The sequence below is a fragment of the Gadus morhua genome, chromosome 9 (assembly GCF_902167405.1).
Source record: "Gadus morhua chromosome 9, gadMor3.0, whole genome shotgun sequence".
In the NCBI taxonomy this organism is placed as follows: Eukaryota; Metazoa; Chordata; class Actinopteri; order Gadiformes; family Gadidae; genus Gadus; species Gadus morhua.
Genome location: NC_044056.1, coordinates 19,802,897 through 19,828,551, shown reverse-complemented (window position 1 = coordinate 19,828,551; position 25,655 = coordinate 19,802,897). Strand labels below are relative to the sequence as shown.

At 49.7% G+C, this 25,655-nt stretch overlaps 2 protein-coding genes across 3 annotated transcripts in view; both read right to left on the bottom strand.

Moving 5' to 3' along the window:
- Positions 1–1,305: 1,305 nt before the first annotated feature.
- cers3b (ceramide synthase 3b) lies at positions 1,306–22,209 on the bottom strand. Of its 2 annotated transcripts, none has more exons than XM_030367104.1 (11): positions 21,982–22,209; positions 20,963–21,146; positions 20,604–20,721; positions 20,200–20,318; positions 19,936–19,993; positions 6,834–6,884; positions 6,562–6,654; positions 5,513–5,641; positions 3,299–3,405; positions 2,885–3,038; positions 1,306–2,547 (listed from the first exon to the last, which is right to left on the bottom strand). In XM_030367104.1, the coding sequence occupies exons 2-11, from the start codon at positions 21,133–21,135 to the stop codon at positions 2,404–2,406; spliced, it is 1,146 nt and encodes a 381-aa protein (XP_030222964.1). In that variant the 5' UTR covers positions 21,136–21,146; positions 21,982–22,209; the 3' UTR covers positions 1,306–2,403. The 2 variants fall into 2 exon arrangements, with proteins under 2 accessions (XP_030222964.1, XP_030222965.1); XM_030367105.1 differs by lacking the exon at positions 21,982–22,209 and adding an exon at positions 21,804–21,970.
- Positions 22,210–22,961: 752 nt separating this feature from the next.
- The window catches only part of ano2a (anoctamin 2a), a 19,580-nt gene continuing 16,886 nt past the window's right edge, over positions 22,962–25,655 (bottom strand). The window contains exons 27-29 of the mRNA XM_030366155.1: positions 24,755–25,543; positions 24,385–24,538; positions 22,962–24,275 (exon numbers count right to left, since the gene is read on the bottom strand). Of these exons, the coding sequence (XP_030222015.1) occupies positions 23,575–24,275; positions 24,385–24,538; positions 24,755–25,543 (1,644 nt within the window). The 3' untranslated portion in view covers positions 22,962–23,574. The remainder of the gene's footprint in view (positions 24,276–24,384; positions 24,539–24,754; positions 25,544–25,655) is intronic.

The window sequence follows — 25,655 nt, the reverse complement described above, 5'->3', positions numbered from 1 at the left end:
CAACGAAATTTTGTATGGAGCAGTCCTCCTCCAGTTGCACAGTTCTATAAATAAAATAAATAAAAAAAATAAATAAAAAATAAATAAGTATCAGCAATATATAAATATATATATATATATATATATATATATACATACACACATACACATACACACACATACATACATATATATATATACATATATATATATATATATCCACACATTAATAAAATACGTATATAAATAAAATGTTTTAAAAAGTCCAAGTCCTGAAGTGCAATAATGTGTGTATGAGATGAGATGGGGAGTATCAGTGTGGCAATAGAGTGGGAGTGGAGTTTAGCAGCGTCACAGCTCCATGATAGAAACTGTGCTGCAGTCTTGTAGTGCGGGCGGGCAGTGTCCTGTATCGTCTTCCTGAGGGCATGAGAGTGAAGAGGCAGTGTCCAGGGTTTGTGCTGTCTCTGAGGATGCCCATAACCCTCCGAGTACAGCGGGTCTGGTAGATGTCCTCCAGTCTGGGGAGCTGGGTGCCGGTGATCCTCTCAGCCGTCTTAATGATGCGCTGGAGAGCTTTCCTATCATCTATGGTGCAGCCAGAGTACCATGCGGTGATGCAGTATTTGAGAACTGACTCGATGGCTGACCTGTAGAAGCTCACCAGCAGCTTTTGTGGGAGACATGCCCTCTTCAAGCACCTCAGGAAGTAAAGCCTTTGAAGTCCTTTCTTGGCCGTCGCGGTGGTGTTGACGGTCCTTAACACCGTGTAGCCACGGTGTTAAGGTGCTTTGGGGAATGGAGGCTCAACGGGCGAGCTAGACGTCCTGTGGATTTTCTCCCTTAGCCGACTCATTTCTTCCTCAAGCAATTTCGTTGACTTCTGAAAATTCAACTGCGTTTCAGCATATTGTTTCCGTAGCCTTTGTAGCTCCTCGTTGTGTTTCTCATCCCCATCTCGTTTTGGCGCGGTTTCGCTCAATTGCTTAGCTGTAGCTAACAAATCTTGCACAAATGTCTCTGCAACCTTGTGTTCATCGTCTTCTAATGCTTTATCTTCTGATCCATTAATTGCTCGGATCAACGTGTGCTTCTTTCCTTCTGGAGAAACTTTAGCTTGAATACACACCTCTTTTAGCTGTTCAATCTTTAGATTACAAAGTAGCTGCTCAGTCAGCTCATCCTGTAGCTGCTCCAGCTCCATTTTGTGCGTTCCAACGTCTTTTATTTCTTCTAACTCTGTTTTTGCTCACGCTGAGTCCCTGTTCTGACACCAATGTTGTTGCACCCTTGAAGAAAGATAACTCTCAACAGCGTGCTGGGAAATATTTTCACATTTATTCCGTATTTTGCAAACTTATTACTGCTCACTTCGCGAATGCGACTGCTTCCTTCCTTCACTTGCAGTAACAACAACGTTCTGATTTCCTTTGTTCAGTATTCCAAATCGTCATGCAACTGCATTATTCAGGGGTCTAATGCCATATATTGGCCAAAACATTGGTACATTAAGAAAATATAAGTCACAGAATCATGAAAAGGGACTAAACAAAATACAAAAATGGGGGGTATACCACATACCCATTAATCAAAACTTCCGGTTAACCTGCAACACTGCCTTTAAATAATGCTTTACACTTCGATTTTAGTCAACAAAATATTTAGTCGACTAAATCTAGACTAAAACTAAAACAATTCAGAATACTAAAATCAGACTAAATATAAGTAAATTGTTGTACATAACATGTTTAACAATCTTATGCATTCGTCAAACATCAGATCATTTGTTGATACATGGACTGCCAAACCACAATTTTTATTTCAGCAAAACTGTCACCTTAATTTATCATCACAGCAACCGCCTGTTTAGTTGAATCCATTTTTATTGTGGTTTATGTTTGAGAATTGCTCCTTAAGCAATATTGATGGCATTGTTATCAGTTTGTTGACATTGGGCATCTAAGGACTTTGGGGTTGTTCAGACGGTAAGCTGTTCTGATCGGAGGTTCTGATCTGATCTTCTGATTTGATCTTCTGATTAATGTTCTGATCTGATGTTCTGATCTGATGACATTGCAGCGTTTGTCCAGGATCAACAACCCGGTGTGTGTGGATGGTGATTGGTGATGCTCCGTCTGAGCAGCAATGTGTTTAATGCGTAGGGCAGGGGGCGTGTTAAGCCCACACACGCATTAATAAAGCGTGTTAACCTTAAGTATGACATATTTTTGTTTTCTCCTTGAATTATTAAGTATTGCATTACGCCCATACAATCAAATGTGAATCTTGGCCTGAAGAAACTTATGGAAAAGCATTGGAAATTGCAATCTATGCAGTTTGAATCTCATTGTAGGCATCCTCTTCCACAGTAATCCATATTCATTGTCATGTATTTGTGTCTCAATCCACAACTGTCCGCCTAGGTCAGATTCCGTTGGCCCGGCCTCTGGGCCGACAGCTGGTTGTGTGATCCAGCCTCTGGTTCTCCTTCTTCGGTGGGTCCTTGCCCTCCTCTTCCTCATCACTTCTGTCCTCCTCTTCCTCGTCACTTCTTTCATCGCCTTCCAGCTGCAAGATGAACAACAGACACACAGACAAATGACATACTGTATACCTGAACAATGCGGAATGTATGTTCTGACTTCCATAAAATATTTATTATATATATTTTTTGGTGGTATATAATACTTTCAATATCATATTATAGTATTCATTTTTGTTCATTTCACCGGCTCATTAATCTAATACAACAAGATAAATACGTAACACCCGCATACTATACATTATTTACACATTACTGGACAAAATGTGCACAAAATGCAGAACTCGATGTCACCCGCTCAAAGATTTCCCAGATGTTGTTCACACACACACCACACATATAGACTGCACAACAGCGCTTCACCTTGCTGAAGAGACATTTGTAGAGCATCTTGGATATGAGCAACCCCCAGTAGAAGTGGAGAATCTGCAGCACCACCAGCATGGCGTTGAAGAAGTAGTAGCCAAAGAAAGGCTCGAAGCGCTCCACCGGATACACCCACGTACAGTGTATGAGCCTGGGGGACATGAAGAAGCATTGATTGGTTTAACATACACGTCTATCATAGAGTGGCTGACCAATCCCAATGTACATTGGAAACAACTGGTAACATTTAAGCGCAAAAAATGTACCACCTGAATTATTTGTTTTAATACATATTTGTTTTTACCTGTTGACGATTGATAATTTAATATCATTTCCAAATCGGCTCGAAAAAAACAAGCACAAATCAATGAGCTTTGTCTACTGGAAAATGATAGCAATCATCATACTCACCAAAAAGGTAAAATGACCATTCTGGTCAGTGCAAAGATTAAGGTAAACACCACAAACATGGCGTCGGCAGATCTCTTCCACTTGGCGTAGTTCAATATCTTTGCACCCTTGGGATCGTGGACACATCAGAAAGGAATTAGCTGGTTAAGGTCAACAGCACATATATGGAGTCAGTTTCCTGCCATAATTCAAACCTGAAAAAAAAAGTTTCAAAGGCTTGTAAGTCTGGGTTTCAAAAACTCAACACCTTGTAAAAAAGGTTTTGCAACACTGAAAAAAGAGATTATAACCTGAAAAAAACTAAAACTAAAATTCAAACATCTGTAAACATGATCTTGTGTTCTATTTTATCTTCTTCATCATTTTCACCAACACATTTTCAAAGTTCAAACAATTTCACCAGCGCATTTGCAGAGTTTAAAATCTGGCACTATTCTAACAGTGTATTTCATTGTTGCCCGGTTTTGAAACCTTGTAAATGGGATTCTGCAAACAGGTGTTCATACATTGAGAAATACGTTTTGAAAGGTTGAATATTTAGTTTTAAAAACTTGTAAAGGTGTACGTTTACGACATTGCAACGTATTTTTTCAGAACTGGCTTTTCAGCACTGACTTTTCAGAGATTTGACCACACAGGCGCAAGCTTTGAGTCACGTGAATATTGGCAGTGTTCTGACGCCACTCGTTTTGAAACTCCTGACAGTCGAATCTGAAAAAGAAAAAAACGTTCCTGGGGGCGGGACCATTTAGCTCTAAACCTATTGGTTGCTCTCGGCTGACGTACATTCCAATCACATGTGCCGTTCAACGGGCTGTGCGTGATTGACAGTGCTCTGCCGATGACACGAATAACAAGCAACTTTCGCGGTTGATTTTGATTTCCATTTTCTGGAACCATGGCTGTTTCCCAAAGTGAAGGCTGCAGCCTTGCTAGGACGCGTCCTTGCTAGTCGCGTCCTATGGAGATGAGACACTTTGTAGGGTGTTCGAATTCTCAGTGGTCCACTATATAGTGGACTTAAAATAGGGTACATACGATGTTCCCTACATGTTACTCCCGTATACCACAATGCAATGCGGTTGTATTTTTCCAGGGGAGAAGAAGAAGCTGAATAACCGCGAAAACGAGTGAATTTAATGATGGAGTCTCCGGCTTGTGTTTAGAAATGTCAACAATTTATTTGGGATTTAACATTCAAAATTAATTTAAAAAAACTTGAACAAGGAAATGTAACATTCAACATCAATACAACCTCCAGCCCGGTTTGTTTAGATGATGTCGGCGCATCACGTCACACAAATACCAGGCGCATTTACTGACGCAAATGACGTTTAGAAATGTTAGGCGTAGTGTCCGAATTCTCGTTCCCTATTCCCTATATAGTGCACTATATCATGTACACTATATAGGGAATAGGGAACGATTTCGAACACAGCTTCTGGTTCCAGAAAATGGAAATCAAAATCAACCGCGAAAGTCGCTATTCGTGTCATCGGCAGAGCACTGTCAATCACGCACAGCCCGTTGAACGGCACATGTGATTGGAATGTACGTCAGCCGAGAGCAACCAATAGGTGTAGAGATAAATGGTCCCGCCCCCAGGAACGTTTTTTTCTTTTTCAGATTCGACTGTCAGGAGTTTCAAAACGAGTGGCGTCAGAACACTGCCAATATTCACGTGACTCAAAGCTTGCGCCTGTGTGGTCAAATCTCTGAAAAGTCAGTGCTGAAAAGCCAGTTTTGAAAAAATACGTTGCAATGTCGTAAACGTACACCTTTACAAGTTTTTAAAACTAAATATTCAACCTTTCAAAACGTATTTCTCAATGTATGAACACCTGTTTGCAGAATCCCATTTACAAGGTTTCAAAACCGGGCAACAATGAAATACACTGTTAGAATAGTGCCAGATTTGAAACTCTGCAAATGCGCTGGTGAAATTGTTTGAACTTTGAAAATGTGTTGGTGAAAATGATGAAGAAGATAAAATAGAACACAAGATCATGTTTACAGATGTTTGAATTTTATTTTTTTTCAGGTTATAATCTCTTTTTTCAGTGTTGCAAAACCTTTTTTACAAGGTGTTGAGTTTTCAAACCCAGACTTACAAGCCTTTGAAACTTTTTTTTTCAGGTTTGAATTATGGCAGGAAACTGACTCCATACACATACTCAGGTGTTGTGTTTATTGTGTGGTCAGGACTGAACTGACCTCCAACAGTATGTCGGCGCTGTCATGGGTTGCCATGACGAGCGTTCCGATGCGGATGTAGTTCGAAGCCCAAGAGAATGCCAGGAGCGTCAGGGTGGCTATATGATGGACAACCTGCTCTTTGAAGTCCTGCACACACACACACACACACACACACACACACACACACACACACACACACACACACACACACACACACACACACACACACACACACACACACACACACACACACACACACACACACACAATTGTATATTGCATTCAAACTAATAGTGCTCGCTTGTTCAAAAACTACGGTGGGCAGTATGTGCCAAGAAGCTGTGTCATGAGTCATGACATCCAATACTACCTCATCGAGTCATTCGAGTGATGATGAGGTTCCTTATTTCAAACTGCATTGAATCAAGTGTAAGCTAATGATGTATGAGTAATTATTCCTCGAATGAATTATTTCAGTCATCATTCACGCTGGCTCAGAGTGAAAACGCGTTTGCATTTCCTGTACCGTGTAGTGCTTTTTGTCCCTCTCGGCAGTTCACAGACCGGAAGAACACGGAAGCCTCCATGAAGCTTACCCGTCCTATGTAACTACATATTAATAATTCTTCGCTCAGGAGGATAAGTGAGATTTTTGGCAGAGATAATTTTACAACAATGAGGACTTATTTATGAATGAATACGTTGATTTGAGGTAATAAATGACTTAAAATATTTCACAGTGTCCCTTTAACAGGTGTCCATATATCAGGGATTTATGGACACCCTGCAGCCAATCAATCAAATATTCCAAAAAATAAAAGCGGCGTATTGATCTACTATTTTATGACGCTGTGCTCAGTCAGCAGCAAGTAGAACCGACAAGTCAGCGGGCAATCTGCCGGGTTAATGCCCTCCTCCCAATCAGAATCAAGCATTCTTAAATGAAGTAGAATAAGCAAACATATTGTCTAATACAAAACCATTAAGCTATAGTAATGTAAATGTAGTATATTTGTATCGTACATTATATAATAATATATTTATTGGTTTGTATGTGCCCCACTCACCTTGCGCTTCACATCAAATGTGAGACTGAGGAGCAGAGAGAGGTAGAAGCCCATTTCCATCAGGTAATACCAGTACTGAGATGGCAGCATCGACTACGTACAAAAAGGGAAATCTGAAGCGACACTGTGAACACACACAAGAAAGCACACACGCACGCACGCACGCACGCTCGCTCGCTCGCTCGCTCACTCACTCACACTCACATTCTCAAACACACTCTCTCTCACTCACTCACTCACTCACTCATACAGATAGATGCTGAGTAATTCACCTGTTTCGGGAAGCCATCCCAAACATCTCTCAGATTGTAAAGCCAAGGTTTCTATAAGTGATAAAGCAACAAAAAGGAAAACAAGTTCTCGATTACTTGAGTTTGAGAATCATTTTGAAAAACACGAATGCAGGCATTTTTTTGTTTGCCTGAAAAGGTGGGCACAAAGAAGATACATGAGGCTCGTCTCGACTGAGAGGCTTGTCCCTCTAGTGAGCTGTGGGTCTGGCTTGGGAGAGAGGATCCGCCCAACTTCACCGTTTAGCTGTCCAGTTAGCGGCACAGCTAGAACGATAGTTATGTTATTATAACTCTAGTTCTATGATTGTAGGCGTAGCCGTCTAGGCTTCGCCTTATGGGCTTGTCCCGTGCGCGCGCCCGCGCGCGCTGAAAATTCAAACTATGCACCTATCAGCGTGGGCACCGCCCACATTTCCCACGGTATCGTGTCTACATAACGCGGTGTATACCGTCGCTCATCCTCCACGCTTTTCTTTCAGCATTTGGAGGGTACAGCAGGTGGGAAACTAGACGGCTACGCCTACAATCATAGAACTAGAGTTATAATAACATAACTATCGTTCTATTTCATGTAGGCTACGCCGTCTAGGCTTCGCCTTATGGGCTAAGGTGAAGCTGCGAGCGGAGTCCGATCAATGTACTCCTGCTGGACCCCAGTCAAAACGACCTAAGTCACCAGAGCACATTAAGACTCAAAAAGCCAAGGAAGTGTAAAACACAACAGCTTTATAAAAACTAATTCCTCCTAGATCAAGCAAGGCAATGATCAAGGGAGAAAAAAGTGAGTCTGTAAAGACTCCGGCTCTATTCCGTGCTTCATGGAACCCATGAAAAGGAAAAGAAAACCAGAGCAACACGGTTTCCATTAGGTCCGCTACCACCGGGGGCGGAGCTACGGAATTCGGCTCTCCAATAATGGGACTCTCTCGGCCGTTTCTTATTTGAAGAAAACGGCGGGAGTGCCTCACTGGTAAACAAAACCACCAGACAATTGGCGAGCCAATAGAAAAAACCCCTAGCCTGTTTTTCATTTGAAAAAAGGTGGGAGAGTAAGAGACTGGTAATCAAGACCAACTCGCCAGCCGGCGAGAGGAAATCCAACCATGCCGCTTTAAAGAACATGTCTATATTCTTAAGCCGTAAAAGGGGTCCCGGACTCTAGCACAGAGTTGCCGAGTGAGCCCCTGGACATGTCTAACATGTAAAAACGGACAAAGGGGCCGGGGGAAGACCAAGACGCAGTCGCGCAGATGTCTTCCACCGAAACGCCCTTGAGTAGAGCCGTTGAAGCGGCCACGCTCCGTGTGGAGTGAGCTTTAACGCCCAACGGTGGCGCCAAGCCCTGCCGAGAGTAGGCTAGGCAAACACCCTCACATACCCAGCGAGAAAACCGCTGCTTAGAGAGAGCGCGGCCCCTGCTAGCGTCGCTATAACACACAAACAACTGTTGTGTGGAGCGGAACTCTGCCGAGCGATTCACGTACATAGCCAACGCCCGAACCGGGCACAGTAGATGCAACTCCGCCTCCGCCTCACTAGAATGAGGCGGGGGGTGAAAAGCCTTAAACACAATATCCCTCGACCGAAAATAACTATTAATGTTCTTCGGGAGGAACGCAGGATTAGGTCTGAGCAACGCGAAGGAGCTGTCCTCGTTTAGCAACAAGCAACTCGGGCTGACAGACAGAGCGGTTAGCTCACCGGCCCGCTTGGCAGAAACCAAGGCCAACAAGAGCGCCGTCTTAAATGACAGGGCATCCAAAGGGGCCTGGGAGAGAGGCTCGAAAGGATCCCTGGACAATCCGCGCAACACGGTGGGGAGATCCCAGCGTGGTGTAAGCACGCGTGAAACAGGCCTAACCCGTCTAGCCCCACGCAAGAATCTCTTGACCAGTGGATGGCTGATGATCGGTCCACCATCACAGCCTGCATGGCCAGCCGAAACGGCTGCCGCATAGACCTTGATAGTGGAGAAGGCCAAACCTTTTTCCAATAAGTTTTGCAGAAACGAAAGCACGCTTCCCACCTCGCATTGAGATGGGACAGCGTGGTTCGTCTCACACCAACTAGAGAAGGCGCACCACTTCGCCGCATAGAGGGAAGAAGTAGAAGGCGCATGAGCACTCTGAATAGTGTTGATAACCGTCTCAGGCAAACCTTTGCCCTGCAGGATCAACCTCTCAGGAGCCAAACCAACAGCCGTCCCGAGACATCGGGCGGGTGGTGCACCGTCCCGTGGGCCTGTGAAAGCGCATCCGGCCTGAATGGTACTGGCCAAGGCGCCGACCGCGAGAGCGCGGCAAGCTCTGGAAACCACAGAGCTGAACGGTTCTCCGGGGCCACTAATATCAGGGACAGTCTCTCCTGTCTGACCCGTTCCAGAAGAGGAAGGATCAGCTGGAGCGGGGGAAACGCATACAAGAGAGCCCGCGGCCAAGGTGTGTGTGCCAACGCATCTACCCCCAACGGGGGAAGATCCCGAGGGCTGAGGGAGAACCACCACCTGCAGTGCGTGTTCTCCCGGGACGCGAAGAGGTCCACCTGCGCTGTCCCGAACCTCTGCCAGATCAGTCTGACAATGTCGGGATGTAACCGCCACTCGTCTCGGCGGGGACCGCCTCGAGACATGAGGTCCGCCCCAAAGTTCTGGGCGCCCGCGATATGCAGGGCTCTCAGACTGCGGAGATACTGATGAGCCCAAAGCCAGAGCTCGACCGCCTTTCGGTGGAGAGCAGGGGAGCGGACTCCCCCCTGTCTGTTGATGTACGCCGCCGCCGACACGCTGTCTGTCCTGATCAGAACGTGGCGGCTGCGCACCAGGTGAAAGAAATGCAACAGCACTTTCCTCACAGCGTCGAGCTCCAACACATTTATGTGTGCTGTAGGGGGCGTGCGCCACTCGTCTCCGACCGAGTGAGAGAGGCACGTTCCTCCCCAACCCGTCAACGAGGCGTCCGTGAAGACCACTAAGTAGGACGCCACCCTGCCCAGTGGAACACCCTTGAGAAGGGCGGAGGGTCCTTTCCAATATTCCAGGTCTGGCGACACCGAACGGGGGACGAGGAGCACCCTGAGCTTGTGTCGCCTGGGGTCCAACCGTTGGCGAGCAAACCACCGCTGGAGTCTGCGCATAAAAAGCAGACCCAGGGGGACCACGGGGTGGGCAGCTGCCATCAGCCCCAACAGGCGCATGGTGGACAGTGCGGTCACGTTTCTGCGAACGTGAAAACGGGAGAGCGCCGACAGGATGGCGTCTCGCCGAGGAGGCGAAAGCATCGCAGTCATGGTGGCTGAGTCTAGGCAAAGCCCCAAGTAGACTGTCTGCCGGCTGGGGAGCGGGGAGCTCTTCTCCCAGTTGATGGCAAAACCCAGGAAGGAGAGATGGTTTATCACCAACATGGTGTCCCTTCTCGCGGTCTCTTCTGAGTTGCTCAGAATAAGCAGATCGTCTAGGTAGAAGAGAATCCTCTTTCCCTGACGTCTGAGCGGTTCCAACGCCGTCTCCACACACTTCGAGAAGGTGCGCGGAGCCAGGGAATAGCCGAACGGCAGACACTGGTACTCGTACGCCATCCCCATAAAGGCAAAGCGGAGAAACTTCCTGTGCGCCTGCCGAACAGGGACGTGGAAGTAAGCATCCTTGAGATCCAGGGATGTGAACCAATCGTCCTCTCTCACACACCGGAACAAGGCTCCGACCGTGAGCATTCTGAACTTCCTCGTGGCAACGAATCTGTTGAACACGCGAAGATCCAGAATAGGTCTCATTTCCCCTGACTTCTTGGAAACCAGGAAGTAGCGGGAATAAAAACCTAGGTGAGACTCGTGGGGGGGAACGACAGTGATGGCCCCCTTTACCAAGAGACGTGCCACCTCTGCTGCCAGAGCCGTGCTCGCAGCCGGGTCCCGTAGCGTGGTCTCCACCAACCCCATAAAGGGTGGGGGACGACGCTTGAACTGTATGGGATGGCCCCATCTCAACGTGGTGTCCAACCACGATGGCAGAACGCACCGCTCTTGCCAACACACATAGCGGTTGGAGAGAGGGCGAGCCGACAGCTGAGGAAGACCGTCCAGGAATAACCCGTATTCCTCTGCCCCTACCGCCTTCACACTGCGTGTGAACCAAGGGGGGCTTCCCACGAAAGGGAGGAGGCTCAGCGAGCGTAGGAGACGTACCACAACTAGCAGTTTTAAAAACAACGAGCTGTCTAGACGTCGCGCTCGTGCCCGCTGAACAGGGAGCGAGCCGTCCGGCCGCAGCACCTGTGCGCATGCGCTGTCCGCAGGCTGTAGCCACAGCGCGCGGACCCATCTCCTCACCTATAATGTGGGGAACCAGGAGACCGTGCAACGAGTCTCTGATCCGTCCACGAGGCTCCAAGGGACGCCGCTTCTTAGAAGCAGGTGAACCAGAGGCCATGTGAACACGCCGTCCGACCGCCACCCTACAGCCACCGGGCTGAGAGGGGGAAAGAGGCAACATGGAGGAGCGCACCACAAGCGTAGGACGCAGGTGGCCTGGGGAATATCGCTCTTTAGGTACCATGTACTGCCGTTCAGCCGAACGGTCTTCACTCTTTTCTTTAATAGGGAAAGAAAAAGTAGGAGCAAGCGTCCGGAACTTCCCGGTCCGTGGCGCTGCTGCTCTCCCCGTGCGCGGCGGCTGCGGCTGCTGCACCGGGGCTGGAGTCGGAGGCGGCCCCATGGAACGCTGGGACCGGCCTAGACCCCGCTTCCTCTCAGCCTGCTGGCGGGAGGAGCCCGTGAGAATCGTCCCGAACCGGGAACGATTCTCACGGACTGACTGCTGGTGCGCGAGCACCTCGGAGAACCTGGGACCAAATAGGCCATCCGGCGCTAGTGGACCCTGGACGAGGCTGGCCCGCTCTCGTTCCGGCACCGCAGTGTGGGAGAGCCATATGACCCTTTGAATCATGGTAGCCCACGCCATATGCTGGCCGGCCGAAACGGCTATCGGCTGGCATAACTGGAGGATGGCGCTGGAAAAGCGGGAAACCGCCAGCCATCTCGCGGCTTCCTCCGGGCCGTAGGCCTCCCTGTCAGCCGACAAGGAGACCATGGCAGAGGAGAGCAGGGCGATGTTGTTGACCGCCGCCGCGGATTGAGAGGCACAAACGAACACCCTGTCCGTTAGGCCGACAATCTGCTTCTGGAGGCGGTCGGGGGGCAGCGGCTTTTCGTTAAGGAGCCATCCGGCGCCCGGACAGAGAAGCGCTGCCAGGGGAGGCTCCAGACGAGGGATCCCCCTCGCCTGAGTATTGGCCCACCTCTCCACGTTGGTGAAATCCGTGTAGGATCTTACCGGAGCCTTCAGGGTCGAAGGGTCCTCACCGGCAGCAATAAACAAGTGCTGCAAAGGCGGGAACAAGGGGCACTGGGTAACCCGCCGGGAAAAAGATGGGGTGCGAAAGCACTCGCCCTGCATATCGTCAGATACGGGGGCGAGAGGCGGGGCCGGCATGGGAATCCCTTTGATGGCCGCCGCCTCACCCATGATCTCCCGGAAGAGATCGGTCATCCGGCGCGGACCCTCGTGTTGTATGACGGTGGCGGTTGTAACCCGAGAGCGGGAAAAACCGGACGCCGAGTCGCCGAAGACGTCGTCCAGGGAGGCGTCGATGATGCCATCGTCGACGTCAGGTCCGAATAGGTCGATGGCGTCAGCCATTTCCACCGCAGGGGAAAAGAAGAGATGCCTGGAGAGGATCCCCTCTTCAGGCAGCTCCCGGCAGGCGACACAGGAGACGGGGGCCGCCATAGCAGCCGCGGCGTGGTCGGCGCCGAGGCACCAAAAGCACGCCAAGTGCCCGTCACCCGGTGCCAGGGAGGCGGGACAGGAGGCGCATAGGAGTCCTGAAAAGGACCTAGCTCTAGGAGCGCTCTCAGGTGGCCCTGAAAAGGGCCGTTTGTCCGCGGCCTCGCCCGAGCCGCTGCCACCGGCTTGGGAGATCCGTGTTGAAGTTCTCATCTTCTTAATAGTAGTTCTCAATTTCTCGCTGATAAGCACAAGTGCTGAAAGAAAAGGGAGGATGAGCGACGGTATACACCGCGTTATATAGACACGATACCGTGGGAAATGTGGGCGGTGCCCACGCTGATAGGTGCATAGTTTGAATTTTCAGCGCGCGCAGGCGCGCGCACGGGACAAGCCCATAAGGCGAAGCCTAGACGGCGTAGCCTACATGAAATAGAACCTTCCTCGAGGTAGGAGCTTTCTGAGCAGCTCCTAACTAGTCTGCGCTGATTGGATACGGTTGAGGCGAGTCATCGACATTAGGGGCCCTATCTTGCAATTACTAATTGACTTTCTACACCGACGCATGTATCTTTGCTAGTTTGCAACCGGCGCAAAGCCGAAACTATGAAGGTATTATTGTAGCAAAAGTAAATTTGAAGTCGTATATATTTATTTTGCATGTGTACTCTAAAGTCACGAATGTGTAACAGTACATTTGTAGTCGTAAATATTTTTTATACCATTGTAAACACAAAATAGGGTCTACGAGCATATTCTTCTCTGTTCTTACTTGAACTAAGTCACTAAGTTACTTTTCACAGATGTGCAACTTCTGATGCATTAGTTCAAATTTGGGTTTACGAATGCACACCTTTTGGGCATGTTCTCAGATTATGAAACACGGGTGTGCGAATGTGTTTTGCACCTACTGCGCTGCAATAATTGTAGCCAAAGGATTTGCGCACCTGTAACACAGATTTGCATTCTCGTAGACCCTATTTTGTGTTTACAATGGTATAAAAAATATTTACGACTACAAATGTACTGTTACACATTTGTGGTTAGAGTAGACCTACACATGCAAAATAAATATATACGACTTCAAATTGACTGTGACTTTAGTGTACGCAATCAAATTCTGCAGTTACAAGTGCTAAAGACTTTTGCTACATAATACCTTCAGAATTTTCCCCCGCAGCAATCCTGCGCCACTGAACTTGTGCGCTGAGAGGCATGTCGGCGAAAAGCGGAGGCGTGTTCCGGCGCAAATGATAGGCCTACATGGTGCAATACACATCGATAAAACAGTTGTGCAACTGACCGACAAATACCTGGTCTGCACTAGCGGATAGCGCAGTTGGGGTTGCTAGTTCGACGTAGGCCTACCATGGCAGGTCAGAACTGCAACATAAGCTTACACACCAGTACATGCAAACGATTTGCCTAATTGAAATATTATGAGGATGATGTGGATTGTGGAAACCTTATTTTTTTCCATAGGGGCTGCATGAATGAACACTGTATATATAGGTACAATAATATTAATAACAACAATAAACTCGAGCAATGTAGGCTATGTACCAGCCTTCCAAGTCAAAATCTCTCTTTACGTTAATTAATAACGTGTGGAAATTGCAATAAGTTAAGAACACAACTTCGCACGTTGAGCACACAGCCGTGTGACTCGTTTATTTTGTCCAAGAGAAAACCGGAAAACAAAGCGTGCTGAAGGTAAACAAAACCAGTATGGTCTGTGACGTCATGAGACGCACGTAATCCTTAAAGGGACCACGATCCCTGAACCAACAAGAACGTAAATGACATGCAGTAAACAACAACACAATTGAAAGAACAACACATAACGAAATACTGTAGGTGAATTATGTTACGGTCACTACACAGGTCCCCCCAGAATTCACCATCAGAAGAAAACAAGAACAAAACAGTCATCGCCGGGGCGGGCGTATTAACCGGCCACAACGGCTGCGTCGTACGGGGGGTCTAGGAGCCACGGTTGCGGCAGGCGTCCCGCCATGACACGGGTATGGGGCATGGAGTGTGGGAGTTCCGGTAGGGAGGGGAGCAGGGGGCAGGCCCGGCAGGGGCAGAGCTGGAGGTCGCCCGCGCCGCGGGGGCTGAGCCAAGTCAATGGGCCTGGCCAGGTCCAAGTGAGCTGGCTTGAGGCGGTCAATGGAGAGTCGCTCCGGCCTGCCGCCCATGTCCACCACAAAATGTTTGTCCCCCGTCTCCAAAACCCGGAACGGGCCCTCGTAGGGCGGGCGTAGCGGTCCCCTGTGGGCGTCGTGGCGAATGAAAACGTAGGCAGCCGTGCGAAGCCCAGCGGGGATGTGCGACTGAGGGAGGCCGTGACGGGAAGTGGGGACAGGTGCGAAAAGCCACGCATTGTCCAGTAGCGTGGACCGCTGGAGAGTGGCAGACCAAGGAACGTTGGTGCCAGGGACGAAACCCCCTGGAACCCGCAGCGGCTGGCCATAAACAAGCTCTGCGGAGGAGGACTGTAGGTCTTCCTTTGGTGCAGTCCTGATGCCAAGAAGTACCCACGGGAGCTTGTCGACCCAGTTGCTGTCTTTGAGGCTGGCACGAAGAGCAGCCTTCATCGACCTATGAAATCGCTCACAGAGTCCGTTAGCCTGTGGGTGATATGCGGTAGTGTGGTGGAGTTTCACCCCGAGGCTCTGTGTGACAGCGCTCCACAGCTCAGATGTAAACTGCGCGCCCCGGTCGGAGGATATGTCGGAAGGAGTGCCGAAACGGGCAACCCAGGTGCTGATAAATGCCCGTGTCATTTCGACAGATGCTAGTGACGTCAGTGGCACAGCCTCAGGCCAACGGGTGGTCCTGTCAACCATGGTCAACAGGTAGGTGAAACCGTGAGAGGAGGGCAGAGGGCCGACCAGATCTACGTTGACATGGTCAAAACGTCTCTCCGGCACTGGGAACAACTCCAACGGGGCTTTAGTGTGGCGGTGCACTTTGGCCCGCTGGCACTCCAGACAGGTGTTAGCCCAGTCCCTAACGTCCTTCTTGAGGCCGTGCCAAACAAACCTAGCAGCCACCAATCTCTGTGACGCTTTCGAACCTGGGTGGGAGAGAACATGGATGGCATCAAAAACTTGTCGTCTCCACACCGTTGGAATGATTGGACGAGGACTGCCTGTGGAGACGTCACACAGGAGCGTGGTGCCGGCATCGCCAAAAACCACATCCTCTATTTTCAGCCCTGTAGTCGAGGTCCTCAGGAGTTGCACGTCTGGGTCTGTGGTCTGGTCCGCTGCAATGCGGTTGTAATCCAAACCAAGATGGACCGCTCCTACCACAGCCCGGGACAGGCAGTCCGCCACCTGGTTGTCCTTACCGGCAACGTGCTGTAAATCCGTGGTGAACTCGGAAATGTAGGACAGATGACGTTGCTGGCGGGCGGACCACGGCTCAGCCACCTTGGCCATGGCGAAAGTCAGCGGCTTGTGGTCGACAAAAGCGGTGAAGTGCCGACCTTCCAACAGGGAACGAAAGTGTCTGATGGCGAGGTAGAGACCAAGCAGCTCCCGGTCGAAAGTGCTGTACTTCTGCTCGTTGGGACGCAACTGACGGCTGAAGAAGGCAAGTGGCTGCCAGGCCCCGCCCACCCACTGCTCGTAGAAGGCACCGACAGCGTAGTCTGAGGCGTCCGAGGTGATGGCGATGGAGGCCGTGGGAGAAGGATGTGCCAGCATGGTGGCGTTCGCCAGGGCCGCCTTAGTGGCAACAAAAGCCTTGTCCCTGCTCTCAGTCCAGTCCACAGCGTGCTTAGGCTTACCTTGCAAGGCCTCATGCAAGTGTTGCATGAGCTGGGCAGCCCGAGGGATGAAACGGTGGTAAAAATTCACCATGCCGAGGAACTCCTGCAGGGACTTGACAGTGAGCGGGCGTGGGAACTGCGCGACCGCCTCCACCTTTGATGGGAGAGGGGCTGCACCGTCCCTCGTGACTCTGTGTCCCAGGAAATCGATGACGGAGAGACCAAACTGGCACTTGGCAGGGTTGACAATTAGCCCATGTTGGCTCAGCCGCTCAAAAAGTGTCCGGAGGTGCGCCAGGGGCTGAGATTTGGACGCGCTCGCCACTAGGATGTCATCCAAGTACACAAAAAGAAAAGGCAGCTCCCGCAAAACAGAGTCCATGAGGCGTTGAAAAGTTTGAGCTGCGTTTTTGAGGCCAAACGGCATCCGCAGGAACTCAAACAGACCAAACGGTGTGATCACTGCTGTTTTGGGAACATCCAGTGGGTGTACAGGCACCTGATGGTATCCCCGGACAAGGTCCACCTTGGAAAAAATCACCATACCAGCCAGGTGTGCTGAAAAATCCTGAATATTCGGCACTGGGTACCGATCAGGCGTCGTTGCCTCATTTAGCCGCCGGTAGTCGCCACACGGGCGCCAGCCGCCGCCGGGTTTGGGGACGATGTGGAGGGGTGAGGCCCACGGGCTGTCGGACCGGCGGACTATACCCAGGCGCTCCATGTTTGCAAACTCAGCCTTTGCAACGGCAAGCTTGGTTGGGTCGAGGCGCCGAGCACGGGCGTAGACGGGTGGACCAGTAGTGGCGAGATGGTGCTCCACACCATGCTTCACAGCAGACGCAGAGAAAGTAGGCTGAGTGAGGGCTGGGAAACCGGCAAGCAGACGGTGGAAGTCATCGGAGGCGGGGAGCATGCTAGACAGTCGTATGGAGTCCACCCCGCTGAGCGTGCACGCATATGAACAAAACGTGACGGCGTCCATGAAACGGTGGTTCTTGACATCCACCAACAATCCATGCGCACACAAAAAATCAGCGCCGAGGAGGGGAACGGAGACCTTCGCTGTAACAAAGTCCCAGCCAAACCGGTGGCCTCCAAAACACAATTCAATGTACCTTGTTCCATAGGTACGGATGGGGCTACCATTAGCAGCTTCCATAGGGGGGCCGTGGCTGTCGGTCACCATGTCCAAGCAGGAAGCAGGCAGGACGCTCCTCTGTGCTCCCGGGTCGCACAGGAACCGCCGTCCGGAGATGCCGTCGCGGATGAAAAGCAGCCTGCCAGCACGGCCGACGCTCATGGCCACTACCGAGCGCCGGCCCTGGCGTTTCCCAACCCGCCGTAACTGCATGGAGGAAGGCATTTAAGAGCCTTCGGTCCAAACTTCGCATGATAGAAACACATGCCGGAAGATCTCTGCGGGCCTGAAGACTGCTGGGGGTCAGAAGACTGCTGCCGACGAGAAGTGGTGGCAGCGACGAGCGTGGAGTCGTCCAGTGTCACAGGAGCAATGTGCGCGGGAAAAAACGCGGCCACACAGTGCCCTTGACCTTCCAGGAAAAATTTATCAGCTTCTTCAGCCAGCCTCCGACAGTCAGTGATCATGGTGTTGGCTAAAGCCGCCCTCACTTGGGAAGGCAGTTGACGCAGGAAAAGCTGAACAAAAAGAAAATCGGGTTCATGCTCACCCATGAGATCCAGCATACGGTCCATGAGCTCAGACGGTTTGCTGTCACCGAGCCCTTGAAGTGAGAAAAGCCTGCTGGCTCTCTCAGTGTCCGACAGTTCAAAGGTCTTTAACAGGTGGGCTTTGAGTGCCGCATACTTCTCCCTTGCCGGAGGATTTTTAATGAGGCTCACCACTCTGGATAATGTTGAATTTCCGAGAGCTGACACAACGTAATAGTACCTCGTCGTATCCGCAGTGATCTCCCGCAAATCGAACTGCGCTTCGGTCTGGGCGAACCATGCCGACTCCGACGATTCCCAGAATTCGTGGAGCTTAAGAGTAACAGCGTTCGCGGTCATGGTCGTGTTGTGTCTCTGGATACGTCCAGCAGACTAAAGTCGGGGTCACCAGTGTGGAAATTGCAATAAGTTAAGAACACAACTTCGCACGTTGAGCACACAGCCGTGTGACTCGTTTATTTTGTCCAAGAGAAAACCGGAAAACAAAGCGTGCTGAAGGTAAACAAAACCAGCATGGTCTGTGACGTCATGAGACGCACGTAATCCTTAAAGGGACCGCGATCCCTGAACCAACAAGAACGTAAATGACATGCAGTAAACAACAACACAATTGAAAGAACAACACATAACGAAATACTGTAGGTGAATTATGTTACGGTCACTACAAACGTTGGTTAAATTATTTGGGAAAGAACAGATGATACAGCGGTAATAAGTTCTATTTAAATCAATGCATCTGCAAACACTGTACAGAAAACACATATTTTCTTGACGCAGACATCGTGTACAAGCCCATAACTTTTAGGATTTAATCGTGAGAAAACATTGTTTTACCGCGAGTGAGGCGCGTGTATGCATCCATCCGTTTAAACACACGTAAACTAAACACGTAACGCATAATACAGTCCATGGCAATGTAGGCCTACATTAACGGGGGAATACATGCACATTAGGAACATAAGTCGATAACGATAATGTATACAATACTGGTAAGAAACTATGTGTGTTAATGTAATTGCCGCATATCATTAAATAGACCAACAGTTGCGGCCACATTACCGCATATCATATGTGTGTTAAGTGTTCTTTGCCGAAATTTACATGACGACTCAGTATTTCGGAAGTTGTAGAAGAAAACGCTATTCCATGTGTGAATTAGGCCATATTATTTGGCCATAAACAGAGCCATTTGAAGTTTAAAATGTATGTGGTCATGCATCTGTCTCATCGGAGACTGCAAACACGCTGTCAAAATATCAACTCGGAGGTTCAAATGCGCCCATGGCTCTCAAAGGGGATGGGAGATGGCATTCTCATTGGTTTATTGCACGTTACGCCCAGACCACACCTACGGGTAATTAGGCTACTTTGGGGCAACCCTTTTAAGACTTGCGTCGGGCGCAAGAGTAAATTAGTCGCCGGTATAATAGCAACAGCGGCAGAGACCTGTCCACAAAGCTACTTCCGTTTTGCGCTTCTGACTTCGGTTTCATACCGTTAAAATAGGGCCCTAGATGTAGCTGAATTTATTGTATCGAATTTTGCATGTGGTGAAGTTTTAGGATTTTCAATCAAAAACACACTTTAACATTACAGAAAAATAGACTTACCATTTGCCCTTGTCTAAGACGTTGCATTGCATTTTGCTGATGTAAATTCCTTCACACAGTGACACTGTTATCGCCTTGCTTTGTGGTCTGTTTTGACGCCAAAAGGAACTGAGTGAGTGGGCGTAGCCAAAACACTGAGCCGCTTTCGAAGAAGTCCCTCAGTCGGAATGCGCCTCTATATCGCTGTGTTATCATTGGATTGGAAAAGCAAATACTTACATCGTAGAGGGCAAGGATTCCTCCAAGAAAGGCAAATAAGTAGAATGTACATCTCCAACTGTTAAGAGGCGAGCATATTATGCAGTCACAACGGCAGTACAACACAACTAAAAACAAACAAACACGCACGCGCGCACACACACACACACACACACACACACACACACACACACACACACACACACACACACACACACACACACACACACACACACACACACACACACACCGCTCCCACTCCCACTCCCACACACACACACTCACCTGGCCTCACAGAACCTCTTGCACAGACCGGCCCGGTCCTGGTTCCTCCGTCTCCTGAACCAGACCTGAACCCTCCGCTCGGACCAGCTTGTCTTCTTGCACAGCGACCTCACCTCAGCCTGATAGCCCAGAGAGAGGCGGCTTTAGGATGGAGGCTGTGTGTAACAACGTACACAAACCAGCCAATCTGAATGGCTCTCACATTGAATAACTGAATACGGATATAAAACCAGTTATTCCTGATTAAGACTCGTACTATAATCGTGCACTGCAAGTATTCTTATAGGTTATGTGGAATCCTCTTTTTTACCAACCTCATGTCTGTGAATGAGAGGCAGAGTAGGTTAAAGGCCGTGAAAGAGCGGAGTGCAGCTGTCATCGGCGACCCGTGGAGCATCACATACCTGTGAAGGGCAGTGTGACGTGTGGCAGAAGTAGGCGTCCAGCGCGCAGCTGGGCTCTGGTGGCAGACGACGCCTATCTCTGATCCCCCATGCCTCAGCCAGCGGAGACGCCAGATACCTGATACCCACAAAGAACCAACCAGAAAAACAGGAAATTAGTTATTTTCTTCCTGCATCTCATTCATTCTGTCACGCAGACCACTGCACAACATTTATTCATTTAGCAGACGTTTTTTTATCCAAAGAAACTTGCAATGAGCTACTTGTCATGCATGAAGACAAGGAGCAGAACATGTGATTGAACCCATGGCCTCTTGGCTGTGTTCTTCCCCGCAACACATCAGCTCTGTGGTCCTCACCTCTCAAAGAGGTACCTCACAAGGAGTAGAGCGAAGGCACATGGGAGGGCCAGGTACAGGTGGGAGGGTCTGGCGTAGACCAGTCCGTCGCCGTCCTGGAGGTCAGACCAGGAGACGTTTTTGGGAAGCCACAGGCGTTCCCACCATAGGAACTCACTGACCTGCTCTAACATGCCTGTGTTGGCTGACGAGGAAAAACAAAGGCACTATTACTTCTCCTAATCAGAGCCACATCCTAAAACACATGGAAAATGCAATGTAATGTAATTGACCATATGGGAATACCCATATAGTGCCATATTAATGTTTAATAATGGGAATATATTGTCAGGGAGTTCTGTTGGTTTGGACATTGGGTCATTGTAAGAACATATCTGTTGTAAACTGGGAAGTGGAGTATTTCCTCCCTTGGACTCTGAACAGACAGTAGAGATCAAAGATCAACCACCCTTGCATCCCGCAATCAGAAGAAAGGGTTTCGCAACCTAAACAATAGCTTCGGTCCAGATATATGCTTAAGTGCCTGTTCTTGGGAGCTTTTCTCATCCTAAGCAGGGTCTATTAGCCAAGTTGCAATGGGGGGCCTGCAGAGACAAGTGGTCCTGAGGATAAGTACACAAGTCTGAACAGAGAATCTACAGGAGCTACATTTCACTCAAATCAAGAGTGGGTGACAGCACATTTACCTACTGTCCAATGTAACGTAAAATCCAAACATTCTGTATTCTCTCAAATTAACCCCAAATTTATGTATGTGCACTGGTTGCACACACACACACAGACACACACACGCACACACACACCGCTCAATTAGTATAGACTCAGAGACATACAGACTTACCTTTAATATTGGTTGTTTACTGTTCAGAGAGGCTAGTCCAACTAACGGGGGTGCTAATTGACATCACTGTTAGGCTAACATGCATCTCTTTGGTCGTGCTACAGCCCGATTGCAAACAGGGAGTGAGAGTAGAGAGTACACTACGAGTATATAGAGCACGATCTAGAGATGGGCTTACCTGCTGCGGTGAACAAACGGGCTGCGCCTGTTTTCTGTGTGAGTGTTTGAGTGCGTGTGTGTCACTTTATCTCTTGGTCTCTGGCTTACATTCAGGTTGTTATCACTGCTCTGATTATACCACATGTGTTGTTTAAGTCATCAACGTCATCCCATTACTGTAACTGAGCCCCAGCGATCGTAGGCCATGTCTTTTGCCTGCACGTTTTCTCATGCAGCTGAAGGTGTGTGTGTGTGTGTGGGTGTGAGCTACAGCTCACACCCACATCTGTTATATGCTGAGGATCAGCCACGCCACCAGCATGCCCCCTGATAAAGGCCAATTTGTCGGTTGAGCGGGAGAAAAGGAATGGTGTGTGTGTGTGTGTGTGTGTGTGTGTGTGTGTGTGTGTGTGTGTGTGTGTGTGTGTGTGTGTGTGTGTGTATGTCTTGGAGGGAGGGGGTTGTGGAGGGGTGTGGTAATGGAGGAAACAGAAAGAAGTGAAGACTGCATGGGAAGGTCAAGGGTGGGTAAGAGCAAGAGATAACGAGGGCAAAGTAACATCATCCGGCAAACCCGGATTATCAGCATTGATAATGGCCTGCTCTGTTTGAGCTGCTTATAAGAAAGATATCCTTGACTTTTCAATGTATTGATATAATATTTTGATGACAAGGTGGAAAATCCACAATTTTCTTTTCTGGAACCAAAGATTACTTTTAATTTTCAATAGCTTGGACGTGAAAACCAACAAATTGGGGAATAAGGAATTACTGATGTTTTACTGATGTTGTACTTCTGCTTCCCCACAGGGTGGCAGCATACCCTTTCACCTCGGCTCCGCTGCCCTCTTGCTTCCTATCAGGAGGAACTTACTGCAGTGGCGTTATGTTCAATTTGCTGTCATCAAACAAAATAACATTATTATTTATGATTTTAAAGTAATTCATTACATTTAAGAGCGTTGTTAACCCCACAAGCTAATAAATAAAAGAAGGCTATTAAAAATGGATTGTTTTATTATCACTTTCATGTGAACAGAAAAATGTATGTATATATCAAAACACTATGTATAAATAGTAGATCTACATGCGTAACTGTCTTGATCGACACTATGTGTGCAATATCATGATACAATTCCCTCTGTTCTACAGGGCAGCAACGCTGAGACTATGAAGAGCAGACACTATTGAGCTCCGACTGTGGGCAGAATCCAACAATAAAACAAACATTATCCATAGGAATCAGTAGAAAGAATTTCAGCTTCAATAAGTCTCCACGGTGATTTGCATTGTGGCATTGCAAAGAGAGTTCCAGAAGCCAGTATCTGGGATCTGAATTGTCCAATACTCCATTTGTCCAAATCACCACTAATGGAAATGATAGGATTTCACATTTCTCCTATATCAAACAGAGATCCTGTACATAAAAAAAAAGATCCTTGCTGCACCTCTGCAAGAACTTCTTCATTAGCATCAGAAAAAGAGTTGCACTTGTTTGCCGTGTTTACACCGATGCAGTGCAACAGGGCGAGCACAAGAAGTAAGAGGTTAGGTTGAGGCTTCAGGTTCAAACGCCCATCCAGAGTCAGTCTCTCTCCCCGCTGGCCCGTCCTCACAGCAGGCTGTCGCCTTTCAGTTCGCTGGGGGACGGAGGGATGCGCTCTCCCTGCTGGGTGAAGCCGGTGGACTGGCTGGGCTTGACCGCCCTGTCCTCGGCCCCGGGGCCCAGCCGGCGGGCGGGTAGCGTGGAGCAGCGACTCTTGGCCCTGCTCCGCGGCTCTTGGGGGGGAGGGCCTCTCAGGGTGAACAGTTCGAAGGGGAGCTGGGCCCTGGGCGACTCTGGCCTGGCCGGGGGCGAGTGGGCCGGCTGCAGGGGGGTGAGTGAGCGGGGCGTGCGAGGGGGAGAAAAGGGGTCAGCCGGCGGGAGGGACACTCCGGAGCACAGGGGGACCAGAGGGATGTTGGAGGACATCTGCTGGAGCTTGGTCAGGCTGGTTGATTGGCTCGGGCGCGGCAAGCTGTAGGAGGCTGCGGAGCCTCTGGGACGGGAAGGCAGGGTGGAGCATCGCGCCATGCCCCTGGACCGGGCGTCTGGAGGCGGGGGCCCTTTGAGCGAGTAGAGCCCGGGGTCCGACTCCAATGCCCTGGTTGATACCGTTGCGCCCGAGAGACTGTAGGATGAGCCTTGCTTGGGTGCTAGATGGGGGGGACCAGGGAGCTCAAAGAGGTGGGGTGGCTGTTGTCTGGTGTCCGAGAGGGGCAGCTCCATTTCCCGGCCCTTGCTTGAAGAAGGACCGTCATCATCGTCATCATCTGCGGGGGGGGAAAAGTCACATCATTAGCAAGATATGGTGTATTTAAATTACAGTCACATCACTGAAGGAGCTGACAAAGGAAGGTATAATGAGCTGTGGCCTCTCACCTAACAAACCCAGTTGGTCCATGAACAAGTCTAGATCAATGGAAAAGTGTTGTTCCTCCTCCTCCACCACCTTGGCCTCCTCCACCCCCACTGTGCCGTCCTCCACCACCACTGTGCCTTCCTCCACCAACCCCTTAGCCTCCTCCACCACCACCGCTGCATCCTCCACCACCACCGCTGCTTCCTCCACCACCCCCTTAGCCTCCTCCACCACCACCGCTGCATCCTCCACCACCACCGCTGCCTCCTCCATCACCACCATGGCCTCCTCCACCTCCTCCACCACCCCCTTAGCCTCCTCCACCACCACCGCTGCCTCCTCCATCACCACCATGGCCTCCTCCACCTCCTCCACCACCACTGCTGCCTCCTCCACCTCCTCCCCCACCGCCCTGGCCTCCTCGACCACTACTGTTTCCTCCGCCTTCTCTTCTGGCCTATGTTCTCCTTCCTCCTCTTTCTTTTCTGCTAAATGCTCCTCCATCTCCTTTCGGCAGAGGACCAGATCGACAAGACCATTGTCCGCTCTTTCTTCAGCCTCCCCTCCTGTTGCCATCTCAAGTTCAGGGTCCCTCTCACGCGTGGTCCCAGGTCTCCCAAGATCCACTTTGACGCCAAGTTCTACCTCCTTCTCCTCGTCTTGCTCCTTCTCCTCCACCTCTTTCTCCTTCTCCTCCTCTTTCTCCTTCTCCCCCTTTTGCTCCTTCTCCAACTCTTTCTCCTTCTCCTCCTCTTTCTCCTTCTCCTCCTCTTTCTCCTTGTCCTCCTCTTTCTCCTTCTCCTCCTCTTTCTTCTTCTCCTCCTCTTTCTCCTTCTCTTTCTCCTTCACTTTCTCCTTCTCCTCCTCTTTCTCCTGCTCCTCCTCTTTCTCCTTCAACCCCTCTTCCCTTTCTTCCTCCTCTTTCCTCTCCTCTGCCTCCTCCTGCTCCTCCTCCTTCTCTTCTTCTTCCTCGTCCTCGTACGGGGCCTCCACCACGATGTCGATGTTTGCGGGGAACGCGGGCGCCACCTCCTGTGGGGAGCGAGGCTTGGAGGCGGCCTCCTCGTTGAGCAGGAACTCCATCAGCATCATGTTCTCCTTCTTCAGCTGCTCCCTCAGGGAGCGCGGCACGTCGGGGATCAGCCACGCCACCAGCATGCTGAGGAACATGGCCAGGTTCTGCAAGCACAACACCAACTGGTTATATGGAGGACCCTGGGTTGCCAGAGCTTTGAGGGTTGTCACGTTAAAAGGGAAATGATTGGACCTTTATTTTAGCACATTATTTCTA

What these genes read in the sequence shown, in the direction of transcription:
- cers3b (XM_030367104.1), bottom strand. Translation starts at nt 21,135, where the DNA reads ATGTTAGAGCAGGTCAGTGAGTTCCTATGGTGGGAACGCCTGTGGCTT. An exon ending in GTGAGGTACCTCTTTGAGAG is followed by an intron (nt 20,722 to 20,962) that starts GTGAGGACCACA and finishes TGTGGGTATCAG; the next exon opens with GTATCTGGCGTCTCCGCTGG. An exon ending in CATTTGATGTGAAGCGCAAG is followed by an intron (nt 5,642 to 6,561) that starts GTGAGTGGGGCA and finishes GTGTGTGTGCAG; the next exon opens with GACTTCAAAGAGCAGGTTGT.